Source organism: Amphichorda felina, assembly GCF_050947745.1.
Source record: "Amphichorda felina strain 45539 chromosome Unknown scaffold_5, whole genome shotgun sequence".
NCBI classification, from domain to species: domain Eukaryota; kingdom Fungi; phylum Ascomycota; class Sordariomycetes; order Hypocreales; family Bionectriaceae; genus Amphichorda; species Amphichorda felina.
Window position 1 is genome coordinate 1,947,588 of NW_028145045.1, and position 15,541 is coordinate 1,963,128.

Sequence of the window (15,541 nt, forward strand, 5' to 3'; positions counted from 1 at the left end):
TGATACTAGCACTAGTATTAGTGCTGGAAGACTTGCCGAACTGGCTCTCGTCCACCTGTGCCATCATCAGTTGAGAGCCATTCAAGACGAGAAAAAAAAGGGCACGTTGCTAAGGTGTGATTATATAGCGCAGGGCATCAGCAGGATTTCCGGTTTCGTGGGCTCGGAAGGTTCCAGTGACGAGTTTCCCTCAACTATGATAAGTACCTAGCAGTGTCCCAGGCCAGTTAAAATTCAAGTAATACTACTACCCTCACGGCATAAACTGCTTTCGTCTTGAAAGTACAGACTGTGCTTGGATGGGTAGGTTCTTATATTTGTTTCCTCCTCCCCCGATGAACAATGGTCGCAAAAGCGTGGATGTGTGCTGATAAGGCGACAAGGCTACTATTATTAGAAACGTGGAACGGTCAAGCAAGGTATTGAGGGTTTGAGTTTGAGGGTCCATTTTGATGGAGAGTGTAGATCGAAGAACAACAAGGCGTTTTGTCCGGGGGTGTGAGCGATCCTATTGACGTCGCACTTGCCTCACACAATTGTGTTGTCGATCGTGGAAGGCGCTTGTCGCAATATCCAACTGGTAGAACTTGCCGCATGCGTACCTTAGTAGTAGTATCTTTCCGCACAGGCGTCGCCTGCCTTCCAAGTCGGCCAGAACATCCAAATGTTCTCGACCGTCTTGCTTGGGAAGCGATGCCTACTAGTACTCAGTCACTTCTCGTTCTAGACTGGGGGGTTTCTGCGACATTAGGTCTATGCCATCTACATTTTCTACCTGCCTCTAGGGTACGATGCAATGCCGTATCATTGACCCTGGCGTTGGATCCTTACTTGGCAGTACCTTGGTACCTACCTATGCAGTACTACCGCATACGAGGTATTAGTAGTACTACTAGTCACAACGAAGTAGTAATTGCATCGTTGAGTATTAGGTACGTCTAACCCGACGGTTATCTGCGGGCTCTGTGCAGCTTTCCAGCAGACGACCTCGGATATTTGAGTCATTGCGAAGTGGCGCTGTATCGGGAACCTGGGTTTCCACGTCGTCATACGACAGGGGACCATCGGAGACATCAACGACATCACGAACCAACGAACCCCCAGCTGGACTTCGAGACCCGGGCACAGATGTTCGTTAAGAAAGGAGAAGGCCTTTATTCCAAACTCGACTCTCAACGCCATCTCACACCGCTCCTTTAGTCATCAATTTATTGAAGATTCGCGGTGCGAATCGGGCTTGAGACAATATCGAAGCGCAGCGCTACAGGGCACAGACTACTGTGACGTGATACCGCGCCTGCGACAGCCTCTCTCGTCCTTAACTGCTAGAGAAGTACCTCAGTACCTAGTGCCCGACTTTGGCCGTGATGCAGTTCGCGCCGTTGGTGCCCACACTCTTTGTGGGTGGCAACTTAATGTCTCGCGACGGCTTTTCTGAGCTTTTAAGCTTACTTTAAGCTTGTCCTGATGGCCTCGCAGTCTTTGTCCAAGTTGCATTTTACCTGGCGCTACTCCGTCCAATACACTATTTGTTAGCGCGAAGCTCCCGCGGCATGACTTTGCAAGGGGGTTGCAGGCATCTCAGTGTTTTCCGGGCCGTACCCTCGCAGATGACCGGGGGTAGCGTCCACTGACAGGCAGCCTTGCCGTTGGGATTTGGGAAGATTCCCCCGGATTGAAAGGACGCTGAAGCGCAGCCGCGCTGGCCCCATGCCCCCAGCTGGGATCGTCTGGTGTCGCGTGTTTGGGTGAGCCGCAAGTATTCGTTCGTATCTGATGACGATTCTAAGTTAGCTCGGTGCCTTCCTTCAACCCAAGCGAGGGAGCCAAGTCGACACGCAATTGAGCGAAACCGGGCAGCGCGCTGGTACTGGTAAGAACCCTAAAATCTCGCATGGCAAGGAGGCGGGTAGATATGAGAGACGATTCCGTTTATCTCGTCTCAATGAGCTACGCAATAATTCCTGGCAGGTTTATACTCGTCCTCGTAGAAGCCTATCGACTCTAAGGGTCTAGGCGTCTGGTGTTAGATTGGCATCACCTCATCAAGCCCTGAGCGCTTTGCCATTTAAGACCACGGCAACGTCAATAGAATTGGTTCCCCTCATGGGCCAATACTACTACTCATGACACCTGTTCAGCGGATACGAAGTCTATCGATGAGTTCTGGTAGCATCGACGTTGAAATACAGGCACCAACACCTCGGCACACGTGGCAGAGTACCAAGAGTGGCACGCCCAAGAAACAAGTTGACAGGTGCTTCACGCCCGAATTCAGGGGCCCTGGCCACACCACACCGTTTGTCCACAACAGTAATCAGCGCGTCTGACTGATGATTTAACGCGACGAAATGGGACTGTGGAAGACCACTTTCGTCTGAAGCCATCTGCGAGTACTCGTGCATTTTCTTTTTCGTCAACGACCTTCGCACCCGAACCTGACTTGGTTTTCAGTCGCCCGTTATCACGGCGTTACATTAGCGTCAGATCGTCGTGCACCCAGTCTTGGGGCCCAAGGTCTTTGCAACAGCTGCATCCCCCATCCTATTGTGGATTTCATCAATTTTTCTCCCTACCCATACATTTGCGCCTTCACTCGAAAGATACGACTACGTCTCAGGTCCCCAGAGACTTGGATGTGCCAGTTACTGAGTGTATACAAGCTCAAGGTACGACTTACAGGTGAGCCGGTGCACTATTACTACCTCCACCAGCTGTCAACAGCCACACAGCTGGGAAATGTCTTGCTGCATGGTTCGATGTTCGGCAGCCAGATTCGACGGCTATTTGCTGAGGAGCCGACACCTGCAGTTACATGGTCATGTCATGCAAATGCACGAGCTGAACCCAGACGCTGACATGTTTTGATGTCAGAACATGACCTAAAGACTCCTCGCAAACATACGAGTCTGTTGAAGAACGAGAAATATGGCGACTCATCGACATATCGCCGGCCAATTCAGAGAACAATCTATCCCAAACCCTGTGAGTTTTGCGATTTCTTTGAATCCACTACGCAACATTCTGGCATGGAAATACCTTTACGAACTTGGTCAGTCGCCCTTGGCGATCCCCCTCTGTTTTTGACTCGAGCACAGACTCGGTCGTCGAAGTTTGGAACCCCTATTATCTACGCGATTCCTTCGAGCTGCCTCGCGGTCACCAAGCGGTACACCTTTACGCTCACTCTGTCGGTTCCATCATTGTTCAGCCCGCGGGTTCAAACAGAACTTCCCGGCATATCAGATCAGTCTTGCCGCAAGCCTGACCCTGTCAGGCTTCATGGGGGGCGGGTTCTATTAGCAGGGAGGGCATCTGTTTCACCACAGACCGGGGCGTCCGCGTGCGACGCGGAACATGTGGGTCAGCTCAGTGGCACACTTGCAGCCATTCCCCAAGATGGGAACCCGCCGGTGTGAACCACACCGAGAGCAGGTCGACCGGTCACCGTCGAGGCGGAGAAGTGCTTCCTCTCACGCGAGTGAGGGGGCTCCGCTCTCACCATCATGGGGGAATTGGGACCAGTGGTGTGCACCAAGACCTTGGAGCCGTGGCAAGTTGCTGCGAAACCGGAAGCTTTGCGACGGGTACCTTTGTATCGAGCACCAACGTTGTCCGTACCAATGGGGCGGGTGGCTGGAGAGGGCCAACGTGTGGAACGGCTTGCCAACGGCTGCAAGGCTGGGGAACGGTGGTGTCGAGGTAGTCTTGACACCTCTTACCTGCCGACGTCAGTGGAGGCCAAGCTCGGGCAACAACCGCGATGCACGGAGTAGGTCCCAGCAGCAACGGGCAAGGCTCGCGCATGTTGGTCCTCTCCAGCCACGAGCGCTGAGCGCACCGAGGACATCTCTTCAACAAGCGCAGTGCTCTCAGTGGAGAGAGCTGAAAAGCGGCTGCTGTTGGCGGCAGAAGAACGGCCGAGCGGGTGGAGCTGGGCAACTTGCCGGCGAAATTGCGCTAAGCTTTTCCTGTCTAGGTCATGGTGGAGCCATCATCATCCCCCAACCACACAAACCACACAGAGAGGTCTTCGGATACGCAGCACCAAGAATGGCAACCTCCTCCTCACCCGCGAGTGCGACGGGGATCGGGATGACGGCCGGAAGTCTGGCGGAGTCTCCCGCCGCGTCCAGCCTCCGCGGTCAGACTCCCGATGCCACAGCCTACAGGCGTCACGGCTCTTGTTCTCATGTTCAAGTTGTTCTCTCGCGTGGGTGCCAGCATGGGTAATGGGGAACCGGGGGACGGCGTGCTGTCACCTGCAGCGCGCTTGCAGAGGCCGCTGGGCGTTCGTCTCGACGGGCTCAAGCAGCCAAGCCTGGCTGCTCCCTGGAAGTCCCAACACTCGGGAACGCACCCGGTCCAGCGCCGTTGCGCGTGTGTTGGAGCCCAAGCCTCTGGTCGACCATCGATGGCGCCTCGAGAGATACAAGGGGCGACTCGACCCATGGTTACCCACACCGCCTGTGGCCAAAATAAGAGACCAAGCAGCGTGCCCAATCCGGTCCCATCCTCGTCCGTTGCTAGCCCCGGTCATCGAGTTCCTTATTGGGCAGCTGCTCCTTGTCTTGCCCTCTTCACGGGCACTGTCATTGGCCATTCAATCAAATGCGACCGACCCCTGTCAACGCTTCTGCCATGCGCTGGGCCCCCAATCTCATCAGCAATTCTTGTGCTCACCCCGCTGCACCTCCCATCGAGGGACCCCCGTCTCTTCAAGCTTCTCTGCTTCCAAGGCTTCCAAGGAGCTGGCCCCCTGTTTTCTTTGTCGCCAGGGGAAAGAGACACCTGTCAGCCATTGCAAGCGTTTTTGGCCTTTGAATTGCTGAAGCTCTCGCCTCGGTGCAAGACTTCAACAGCTATGTCTGCTAGTATGTACTAGTAGTACCGCCAGTCTCGCGTGTCTCTGGAGCATGGGGCAGCCCCCGACTGGCTCTTTTCCCGCCCGCACGGGCTTGCTGTCCTCATTCATCAGAGAGAGAGAAAGCGAGCGAGCGAGAGAGACGACTTTGGACTGTCTTGGGGAACACGCCTCCTGTATCCGACACACCCCCCCCAGTCCAGTCCCATACATTATCCCGCCGCCGCCTACCCACTCCAGATCCTACCATGCCCCAATCCCCCATAATCTTGGTTCAAATATCTTCTCCCCTGCTCTTCTTCACCTTGGCCCCCCCCGTCACTGTCAACTGTCGGCGCATCCACGCGCTCTTTTCTTTCCAGTTGCCCTTGCACTCCGATCTTGGCTTCTTCGACCTTTCAGGGCAAGGACCTCGGACACCCCTGGGAAAACATCGCGAGTTTTGCGCGTCTCTCGTTTTTCTTCTTGCATTTTTTGGGCCCTATTCAGGAACTCGACGATCAAGAAAACTTCTTTGCGCTTTACGGTACGGAGTACAAGATCTTCATCTTTCTCCCCATCCACAGGCAGTGCGAGTGGCAGACAGCTTGCTATCAGCCTGGTTGTTCTGGGCCTAGCCCGCCTCACCCGCACCATCCCAGTCACCACCAGGGGACGCTTACTCCACCGTGCCTCTCCAGACCCTGACAGTGTCAAGGGGGCATTAAAAAACACCATCGCGTCCTGCTTTTCTGTGTTTTCCTTGGCCGTCTATAGAGTCGTGTAATGTCGATAACTTACTAATGGGGATCCTCTCCATGCAGCATCCGACACAACACCAGCAACAAGGTCCTCCGCCTTCCCAGCTGCACCACTCGCGACCATCGAGCGTCGTTCACCAGCAGCATCACGCTCAGGCTCACCCTCCACCGCCGTCGCAGCAGCAGCAGCAGCAACAGCAGCACCATCAGGGCGCGTACTCGTCCAGCCACTCGCTTGCCCAGCAGCCCTATCCGCCCAACGGGCAACACTCGACCTCGCAAGACAACCTTCCCTCATACTATAACCACCCAAGCTCCTACAATACACCTAGTAGCAACGGCGGATACACGTCCGCAGGTGAGCAGACCGCCTTCTCTTCCCCCAAAAGACACAAGCGCGCCGCGCGTGACGCGTTGGGAGCCGGCCTCAGGATATCGACTAACACAACGGCCTGCGCAGACACCTCCGAGATGATGGCCGCAGCACAGATGCCTCGACCGCCTTACCCCCCGATGTCCTACCACACACCTCAGTCCAACTCGCCTGCCTCAGTAGCATCACCTTCGCAACATGACCAGCACCGCAGTATATACGGCCAGCCTCCATCCCAGCACATGCAGCAGTCGATGTACTATCCCCCTCAGCCGCACTACCAGTCGATGCCCCCCCAACCGACCGCCTCGCCGTACGCCCAGCATGCGCAGCACCCGCAACAGCCCATGACATCGCAGCCGAACATGATGATGTCGCACCCTGCCCCCCACAACCCCATGAGCCAGCACCCGAGCCAGCACGCGCAACCTGGGATGACACACAGTCCCCGACCGAAGATCGAGTCACAGGTTCCCCTGCAGCTGCACAAGCCACAGTCGTCTCCCCTGCCACCCTCCCACCAGCTTCAGAACGGTGCTCTCCATAGCCCAGGCAACCCCGCAGCGGGGGTCAACCCCAACGCTGCGCCTGGCCCGATTCCGGCAACGACGCCCCCCGTTGTCAGGCAGGACGGTAATGGCGTCCAGTGGATTGCCTTTGAGTACTCGAGGGACAGGGTCAAGATGGAGTACACCATCCGCTGCGACGTCGAGTCGGTCAACACGGACACGCTCTCCCAGGAGTTCAAGCAGGAGAATTGCGTGTACCCTCGGGCATGCTGCCCCAAGGACCAGTACCGCGGAAACCGCCTGATGTACGAGACGGACTGCAACAGGGTTGGATGGGCGCTGGCACATCTCAACGCTCCCCTGCGGGGGAAGCGAGGACTGATCCAGAGGGCCGTGGACAGCTGGCGGAACAGCAATTCGGATCCCAAGCTCCGGAGCCGCAGAGTTCGCCGCATGGCCAAGATGAACACCCGGAAGCAGGCCCCGTCACCACACCCCGGACCCGGGCCCATGCCCGGCCCCGGCGGACAGTCAGGGATGCCGTCTGGTCCCGGACCCATGACGCACGCTGCTCCCCCGCCCATGGGCAAGTCTAACGTGGGCAGCATGGGTCAGTCGCTGCACCACCATCACGCTGGGGCTCACCCGGATGGAGGTCCTCAGGGTGGGGGTGATGAAGTCGGTATGTTCCACCACCAGATGTGATATTACACACTCGCATCTGCTGCGTTTTGCATTCCCTGCTTTGCATTTCCCTGCTTTGCCCCTCCCGGCGTTCACACACTACCTTCCTGTCTGTTTACACGGCATCGCACAATACCTCTTCACATGCCTGGCATCGTCTTGATTGTTGATACCACAACTGTTTTGATATCCCTTTGTCTGCGGATGAAAAGTACTCTGCACCGATACCTGTTTCTTTTCCTTTTCATTTCCCCCCCTCTTCTCTAAGTTCACTTGTGTGGTTTCACGTCGGGAATGGGTCTGATTACGTCTCGGGAGAGAGTCTCTTTCATGTCATTAAAATACTAGCACTTGGTCCCTTGAACATCTGTCCTGATGCCGACGCAAGAGGGTCGGCAGACTCTGCTTGCGTGGTACAACTCTGTACATTACAACGCCCTGTGCACATGTCGTTCTTGTTGTTCTCGTTTCTTGTTGCTTGCCTTTGCGTCGCTGGTTTGCCTTGCCCTGTCGAGGGAGATGATTTATATTGGCTGTGAGCGCTGGAAGGCAAGGCTCGCGCCCAGATGGTTAGAAAGAAACTTGTCCAATGACTCACACCCTCCAATGTCCTGTACTTTACAATGTCGAGACGATCGCCCCAGGCCTGATGGAACACAATTTGCTGTTTATTTATTTGCTGCTGTTTTGAGCGTCACCTCTCACTTCACCTTGCATTGCCTCTTTCACCACCACTTTGAACAGTCGACTCGAAGCTAACATCTGTCTGGCAACAGGGGATGGACACTCATACGATAACCATCACCACCCTGCGGCTCCGTCGCATGGCGTCCCAGGAGGTAGCGGCGATGTCAGGCAAGCACAAGTCTTCACCGGCTACGCCAACCAAGGCTACCCTGCCAATGCCCCCGGAGGCTCCATGTCTCACATGGCACCCCATTCTGGCGGTACTGCGCCAGCTCGCCAGCATGAGCGGGCTGGTGCCGATCAGCATGACGATCTCTTCCCCAATATTCCCGAGGCCAAGAAGCGCAAGTTCATCCTGGTCGAGGACAACGTCCGGGGGTCCCGCCTTCGGGTTCGCGTCACCCTGGAGGGGGTAGACACCAACGAAATTCCAGACAGCTTCCGCAAAAGCTCCAGCGTCTATCCTCGCAGCTACTTCCCTCGCGAGATGCAGAGCCCTCCTCCCAGCGCCACTGGCTCCCACTTCTTCCCCGACGACGTCGAGGACGATGGCATCCAGGAGACAGAGGGCCGAGAGACTAGCCGCCGTACGAGGATGGTCAAGGCCCCGATGGGCGAGAACCGCGAGGAGGATGTTGCCATCCCGCGGGCGCGCAAGTCTACTCGGGCGAGGGAGGTCAAGTTGAACGATCTTGGATACCGTATGGCGTGGCTGCAGAGCCGTGTCTTCTCTGGACGGACCGTCTTCCTCCAGCGAGCCTGTGAGTTTTTGATTGACGCGATGGGGGAAGTGGACTGCTTGCTGACGTGACAACTAGTGGATTGCTACCGCAACAAGACGCGCTCTGTCATCGAAGGTGCTCAGTCTGACGCCCAGGCCTTGGCACCGCATTACGAGACTCGAGCCGGCAAGCGACGATGGAACGACCGCATGAGGCGTGGAGAGAAGAAGGACGACGCCTAGATTCCTTGTCGTACTGTTCTCATCGCCCGTCTCTCCTAGCGTTGCTATTTACCCGTGGGGACTGCCATGCGACATGATCATCATCGACCCGTGCATTTGCGATATTCGGCTTTTGACTATTTTACGATACCATTCTGCGACAACTGCTTCCTGGTTGCTCATGAATCCAAGGTGGACTCTGGGGAGGTCGGGTCTCTCTGGCAGAATCTGCACCGCCTAGGCCACCTTGCGAGGTTTTTCTCCTGCTGGCTTGATTTTATTCGGGAGCCGACTTGCGTGGTTGGCTCCCACCCCCCTTTTATATTTGCAATGTTGGCTTTGTTTGGACGTCGATTATTCTGCGGTTTGAAAAGAAAAAGAAAAGAGCATTGTATAACACGAAGATGAGGCGTCAGTCATATACGTAACTAGATGAAGCAAGGGGCCAGAGTCTTGCTTTTTTATAAACACCACCCGTTTATGGGCGTGGTGTTTGGCCGTGTATTGAGGAGGAAGTCGGCGGCCGAGGCTGCGTCTAGAACCACTTTGGTTTCTTTGCTGGAAATATATATATGGTGTTTGGTTTTTTAACTTGTCTTCGGGCCTGGATATGTGATGTGTGCGGTGTCCCTGTTGGACAAGACTACCATTACCATGCCTTTCTACGTTTTCCCTCGTACGCAGTATATGAAATCCCTCCCAGGACACCTTCTAGGGGCCACGTACGAAGTATCTCTGCATAGACTGGTATTCTAGTACCCGTTGAGGAAGATTCGCAATATCACATACTTCACAGTATTGTTTGGACTCTGTACCGCAAGAAATACAGCCCGCCGTAATATCTTCTATTAAGTTACCTCTGTGAAGGAAGCATCACGAACATTCGAATCTTGTTAGGCTCAAGCCAGGCGGTTGGGGCGTATTGAGGAGTTGAGGCTTGGGGTCTGTGTGCTGGGGGCCGCATTGCCTGTTGGGGGGGCCAATGTCTGTTAAAATGTCCCCTGCAACTGAGGCTGGAGTGCTGCACCGCCATGATGCACCTACAGTCGACAGTCGAGACCGGGGGGGGGGGGGCACTGACAGAGATCCACACCCACGATCCAACGGGCCAAGCAACAAGGGTCTGACCTCCTGGCCCGTGATCCATCATTCCCACCTCCATCCTACAATCCAAGAACCACTGCTGACACTCATTTATCACGAAGCGACCGGCTGAGGTTGGCCCACGAGGCGGAAACTTCAGCGCATTGCAGATTTCCACCTGGCGACACTCCTGATCCCCTTGGCCCCCTCTCCCGTCTCCTGCGATTCATAGAACGAGCATATACAGCCGCAACGACTGCAACGACTGCAACGACTACAGCAACTACGACGACCGCGATATGGCATATCAACGGCACCAACCCGGGCCCAGCTATCCACCGCCGCTCTCGATGGCCGAGTTGGACGCTCGCCAAGGCGCGGGGATGCCCATGTCCCCTGATGGCGCCCCTATATTCGAGATGTCGGCCGACGCACCGCCAGCCCAGGCAGACGCAGCAGACGCAGCAGACGCAGCGAGGAGGAAGCAGAAGCCCGCGAGGCAGGAGACGGACCCGGAAGCCCAGGCGAACCCATGGCCATATCACGGCCCCGGTGGCGATGGCGAGACACCAACTGCCACGGTCCATCCGCACATGGGGAATCACGACTCTGCGACCTCGTCGTTATCCAGGCCACCTGCAGCAGAGCTTCCAGAGAGTCGGCTAGACCCCCCTGCTGCGGGGGATCCTATCGCGCCCAGCTACACCGGCGTGTCATCCATCTCGGGCCCCGATGTGCCTCATGGTACCCGTCCGTCGACCGTGAGCCCCGTCAGCCCAGGGACCGCACAGAACTTCTATCCTGCCCCTCTGAACATCGGGAAGCGGCCCTCCTCCCCAAAGTACAAGCCATATTCCCCGCCGCCGTCCAACGGGCAGAGCCACCAGGCTGTGCCGTCAGCAACCCCACCAGCGCCGCCGCCCGGCACGGCGACTCTGACGTATCGGCCATATAGACGCCCTTCATACCAGGGGGAAGCACCAGACCAGGGACAAACCCCCAAGCCGTCCTCTACGGGACATGTTTCCCCGCCGCCACAGTCTCCAGGACCTGCGTCTACGCCTCCATACCCCATGGGGATGGCACTGCATCACTTCTATGTGCCCCTGCCCCCCGACGTCCCCCAGAGTACGAAACCGGCCCTAGAGTCAACCTCATCCCGGCCCCAGACCTCGAGTCCACCAGCCCCTCCGCCTGGGGAGACGGTACTATGGCCTCCGCCAGCAGGCACCGCCCCTACGGCCACGAGCCCGCCTCCGTCATCACGCCCTGAAGAGATAGTGCTATGGCCGCATCCGCCCGGTTCATCTCCCGAGCCGGCTGCTCTCCCAACCCAGCATGTTCGCCCACCCCAATCACCGTCTCCTCTGCAGAGTCTTTCGCCTGCTCACACCGGCGTGAGCTCTGTGTCGTCGGCACACAACTACCCACCACCACCACCTCCTCCGCAAGCGCCCTCCCCGTCGGGGTCAGGCTACGTTGCTCAGCCAACATATGCCACCTCCCCGGCTCCGTCTCCGTCCCCGGTGGCCTCACTTCCCCAGCCTCAGCACGGGCATTATCCGCCAGCACAGTCACCTCACTCACCACAGCCTGTGCCCCAGTCGCCACCTCCGGCATACGCCGACATTTCCCCCAGGCCAGGGTCCCAGCCTCCTCCGCAAGAGAAGCCGTCCCTGTTCCCTCAGGCTCCATCATCTGCTCCGCACTCGCCGCTGCCACCGCAATATCCTCCCCAGCAGCCGACATACGGTGCTGCTCCTCAGTGGCAGCCGCCGCCTGTAACCCAGCCGTATGGGGGTCAGGTCCAGTCACCACCAGTAGCCCAGCCAACATACGCAAACCCACCGCCCGCCCAAGGGTACCAGCAACACTCTCTCCACCCACCACCTCCCCTGCCTCCCCGGCCCGCGTCCGCACACGGCGCGACAACGCCCGTCTCGCCCACGGGCTTCGGCGCCGGACCCTCCAGCACCGCGCCCGCCTACCCGCCTCCCCCCAAGACGCACTACGTGCCCCAGGGGGGCGCCACCGCCACCACCCCCGCCTACCAGCGTCCCTACGGGGGCGGCAGCGGCAAGATCTTTGGCGTCAACGCCAACAAGTGGCTGCGCAAGACCAACCAGCTCGTCGAGAACAAGATTGGCGAGATCCTACAGTCCCACCCGGACCCCAAGTACCGCCCGCAGCCGGGATCGTACGGATACCAACCCCAGCAGCAGCAACATATGCCGGGCCAGTACCCTACGCAGCAGCAGCAGCAGCAGCAGCAGTACCCTCCCCAGCAGCAACCTTACTACCCCCCGAGTCAGCACCCGCCGCAAGCGCAGCCTCCCGCGCAGTACCAGTATCCCCAGCAGCCTCACTATGCACAGCAGCAGGGGCCGCCGCTGCCTGGTCCTAGACCGTAGATATATTGGATGAGGGGGTGTGTGCTCTAGGTATCAGTGATAGGAAAGTACATATCTGCGTACGAGGACTGGCTGTGTGGACGTCCGGGTAAAACATGTCGCATGATCGCCTAGGTATATTGCATGTAACTGTTTTAATTAGATCGATGATCATTTCTGAGTTTCGGATAATGAGCTTGTCCCACGCTGGTTCAATGGTCTTGGACCTAGATGTCGGGCCTCAATTGTCGGGCAGCGTATCCGAAGTCTTGAGCTTGAGGTAAATGCCCAACCTTGCAAAAGATCACCTGTACAACAACGGATCCGCCGTCCCGAAGGCACACAGTAGTAGTGCAATACCCATTGTCTAGAACCCCTTATTTTGCAGCCCTGCAGCCTCCCCCGGGACCGTCATTCAGGTAGTCCGAGAGTCGAGTCGAATCCGGAGTTAGCGAGGGGGCCTACAACGTGATCGGCATTTTGTACCACCAGCCAGGCTCCCATTTCGCAGTCCAAAGGGGGGTCTAGAAAAGGTGATTGGCAGTTGATTGCCCGTATTGGCCGAGCCTCGGGTCCGATCTGCGACTGCTTTGCTCCACGTAGCGACTAGCGAGGGGAGGGCGCACGCAAACACGAGACCACTGCTCGGATTCCAGAACGTTGGGGCTGATGCCAAGACGGGGAGGCTTGGGTTCAGACTCGGGAAAAGGGTCTGAAACCGGGAGACTACGAAAAGGGTCCCCCGTAATGAGGAGGCTTGTTGAAGGACAAGATTCAAATGAAAATTGCTTGTACCCCTAGTCATTGATTCATTGTTAGGAACTTGCGGATTCGCCTTGACTGGAGAGGGGTCTTTGTGCCCCCAACGCGCCCTAGTCAGGACGCCGTGGCGCCGAGTACTAGTACTATAGGGACCCGGTAGCCAACATGGTATTGCGGATTATTATGCGCCCCTGCCGCGATGATGGCTATTTTCAGCATCTAGGCAAAATTGGCGCCCAAGGTTGTGCGGAGGCGTCGCCCGGCCCGAGGAGACATGTAGCCTGTAGGTAGAGATGTCTTACCCATAAGGGCGCAGGCCCTTTATCGCTCCGGCGGGAGTTGAGTTCCAGTTTGATGCCCAATAATAAAATGTCATCAAATCTCAAGTCGCGGGATTGAGGGGGAGGTTTGCTGATTGCCCCTGCATACATGCCTGAGGCGCACGAAGACCCGCCGTAGAACTAGAACATCTGACTTCGTGGTTTGTCGAGAAGCTTATAGTCGACGTTGGCGGGCACTGGGCTTGCCCACGATGCGGTGTACTAAATGAGGGGGAGGTCACAAGTGGCGGCGCTGACGGTTTGCACATGGCTCGTGGTTGCCTCTTCCTTGATTTCTTTCGTGGGATGTCCCGTTGTCTTGGTGAACCCTTATCAACAGGCAGACGATGTTTGAGGATATACTCCTGGCCGGCATCAATACAACCCTACTCCATATTGTTGGATGTACGGAGTTTCATTGACCGGCGGGCAGTGCCCGCATAAGGAGGTATTGCGGTATAATTATAAAAGTCCGACATGCCTAGGGCCCTTGAGTGTCGGGTGTCGATCGATCGGAACTGGTAAATCTCCTAGCCGAGCTGGCCAGGAAATACTGTAGCTCCGTTGCTTGCGAGGTTGCGATATTATCATCGCCGTGTCGAGAAAGTCGAGGAAGTCGAGGGCGTTGAGAGTCATTATAATACCGTGACATGCAACAGACGATGACCGACTAGGCCTGATCCTAATGCTATTAGTACGAATAACGTCAATGTTCCAGAATGGAAATAGTGACGACATCGAGAAATGTGAATCCTGACTCGGCCTTGGCTCTCGGTGCATCAAATCCGAGGGAGGCGAGTCAGCACCAAGCCAGCCACTGGAGGAGAAACAAGCAACAGTCGCCGACCCCCGCGTGTTTGGCGGTGTTTGGCTCGTTGTCGCAGCTAACTGGGAGGGGGTGCTGCCGCCTTTTTGTAAAATGTATTAAAAGTGCCCCCATCAGATCCAGCTCCGCAGACAGCCGAAAAGGGCAGGAAATGGTGGATGGGACGAGTCGATAGACAGGATTGGTATTACTCGTATTGGTGATCTGCGAACCGAGGCGGTGACCGATTCAGAATTCAGCCGGTGCTTAGGCCTTGGAGTCGCTGGAGTTGCTGGACGAGGCCTGGCGCCGTGGCCCGATCGCCGACCCATCACTCGGCCGCCTGCCGTCCATGGCAATCCCTGCCCTCACAGGCAGTCCTTGGCTCCTTGGCGGGGGACAGACATTTGACGGTGGTCCTGCAGTCGGTGAGGAGGCCTGAGGAGGCCTGAGGAGGAGTGCCAAGTGAGGAGGCTCCTGTCTGCTGCCCCGAATCTGGCCATGGAGGAAGGGGGGATCGTTGATTGTGCGAAGGCGATTGGCAAGGCGTTTGCTTGAAGGTGACACTGGGTGGCATTCGGTGGTGAATGCTTGTGGGAGATAGCAGCGGTGATAATGATGGTGATACGATTCGAGCGATGCTTCCAGTGATGCCCAACCGAGGGGCGCGGCCAGCCCCAGGCGTCGATGGTGGCACTGCGTGACAGTCACCTGGATGGTCACTGGTGCCCCCGGCCCTCTCAGGGACCGGTGACGGGCAGTTAGTATCTGTACTCTGTAGGCTGTTGGTAGTTGGCAGTTGGCAGTTGGTGAGCGCTGCTGTCAGGCGAGTCGGGCTGCGTCGAGCATGGAAACCACAGGCTGGCAGTGCAGCAGTGCACCCAAGCCCCCCAGGGGCCCCAAATAGCCAGCACGAGTGGGCTGGACTGACAGGACTACCCGAGACGACTGCCCTGTGCTCAAAATCCCTCCATCCCTTGCCGCCCGTTGAACCTAATTGCACGAATTGCACACGCCCTTGCTGTCAGCCAGCCCAGCAGCCAGCCCAGCTAGCGACCAGCCCAGCCCAGCCCAGCCGAGCCCGGTGGACCCCGTGCTGACTTTCTCCCGCCTCTCCCTCCCCCTTCCCTTCGCCTCTTCTAGGTCCTCACTCCTCACCCAGCCCGTCCTCCTCTCCTCAACCTTTGACCCGACCAACGCCCACGCCTAAAACTCCTCCAACCCCACGCCACCAAACCCAACCCTCGCCCTCACTTAACAACCACGTCACAATCCTCCGCCCGGCTTCGTCCTCGACACACAGCACCGTCCTGTGTGCACGAAGTCTTGCCGAGTCCATCACTGCGAGAGGCTTTTTTCCCTGAGCCATCTTCGGACTGCA

At 57.1% G+C, this 15,541-nt stretch overlaps 2 protein-coding genes across 2 annotated transcripts; both read left to right on the forward strand.

Annotated features, from left to right (window-relative positions):
• Positions 1–5,661: 5,661 nt before the first annotated feature.
• Positions 5,662–8,821, forward strand: ACO1O0_005464 (uncharacterized protein; the record flags this gene model as incomplete). The annotated part of the gene is made up of 3 exons (XM_083194885.1): positions 5,662–7,168; positions 7,947–8,618; positions 8,676–8,821. The coding sequence occupies 3 exons, from the start codon at positions 5,662–5,664 to the stop codon at positions 8,819–8,821; spliced, it is 2,325 nt and encodes a 774-aa protein (XP_083049798.1).
• A 1,412-nt stretch (positions 8,822–10,233) lies between these two features.
• ACO1O0_005465 (uncharacterized protein) lies at positions 10,234–12,294 on the forward strand (the record flags this gene model as incomplete). Its single annotated transcript, XM_083194886.1, has 1 exon — positions 10,234–12,294. The coding sequence occupies one exon, from the start codon at positions 10,234–10,236 to the stop codon at positions 12,292–12,294; it is 2,061 nt and encodes a 686-aa protein (XP_083049799.1).
• Positions 12,295–15,541: the final 3,247 nt, after the last annotated feature.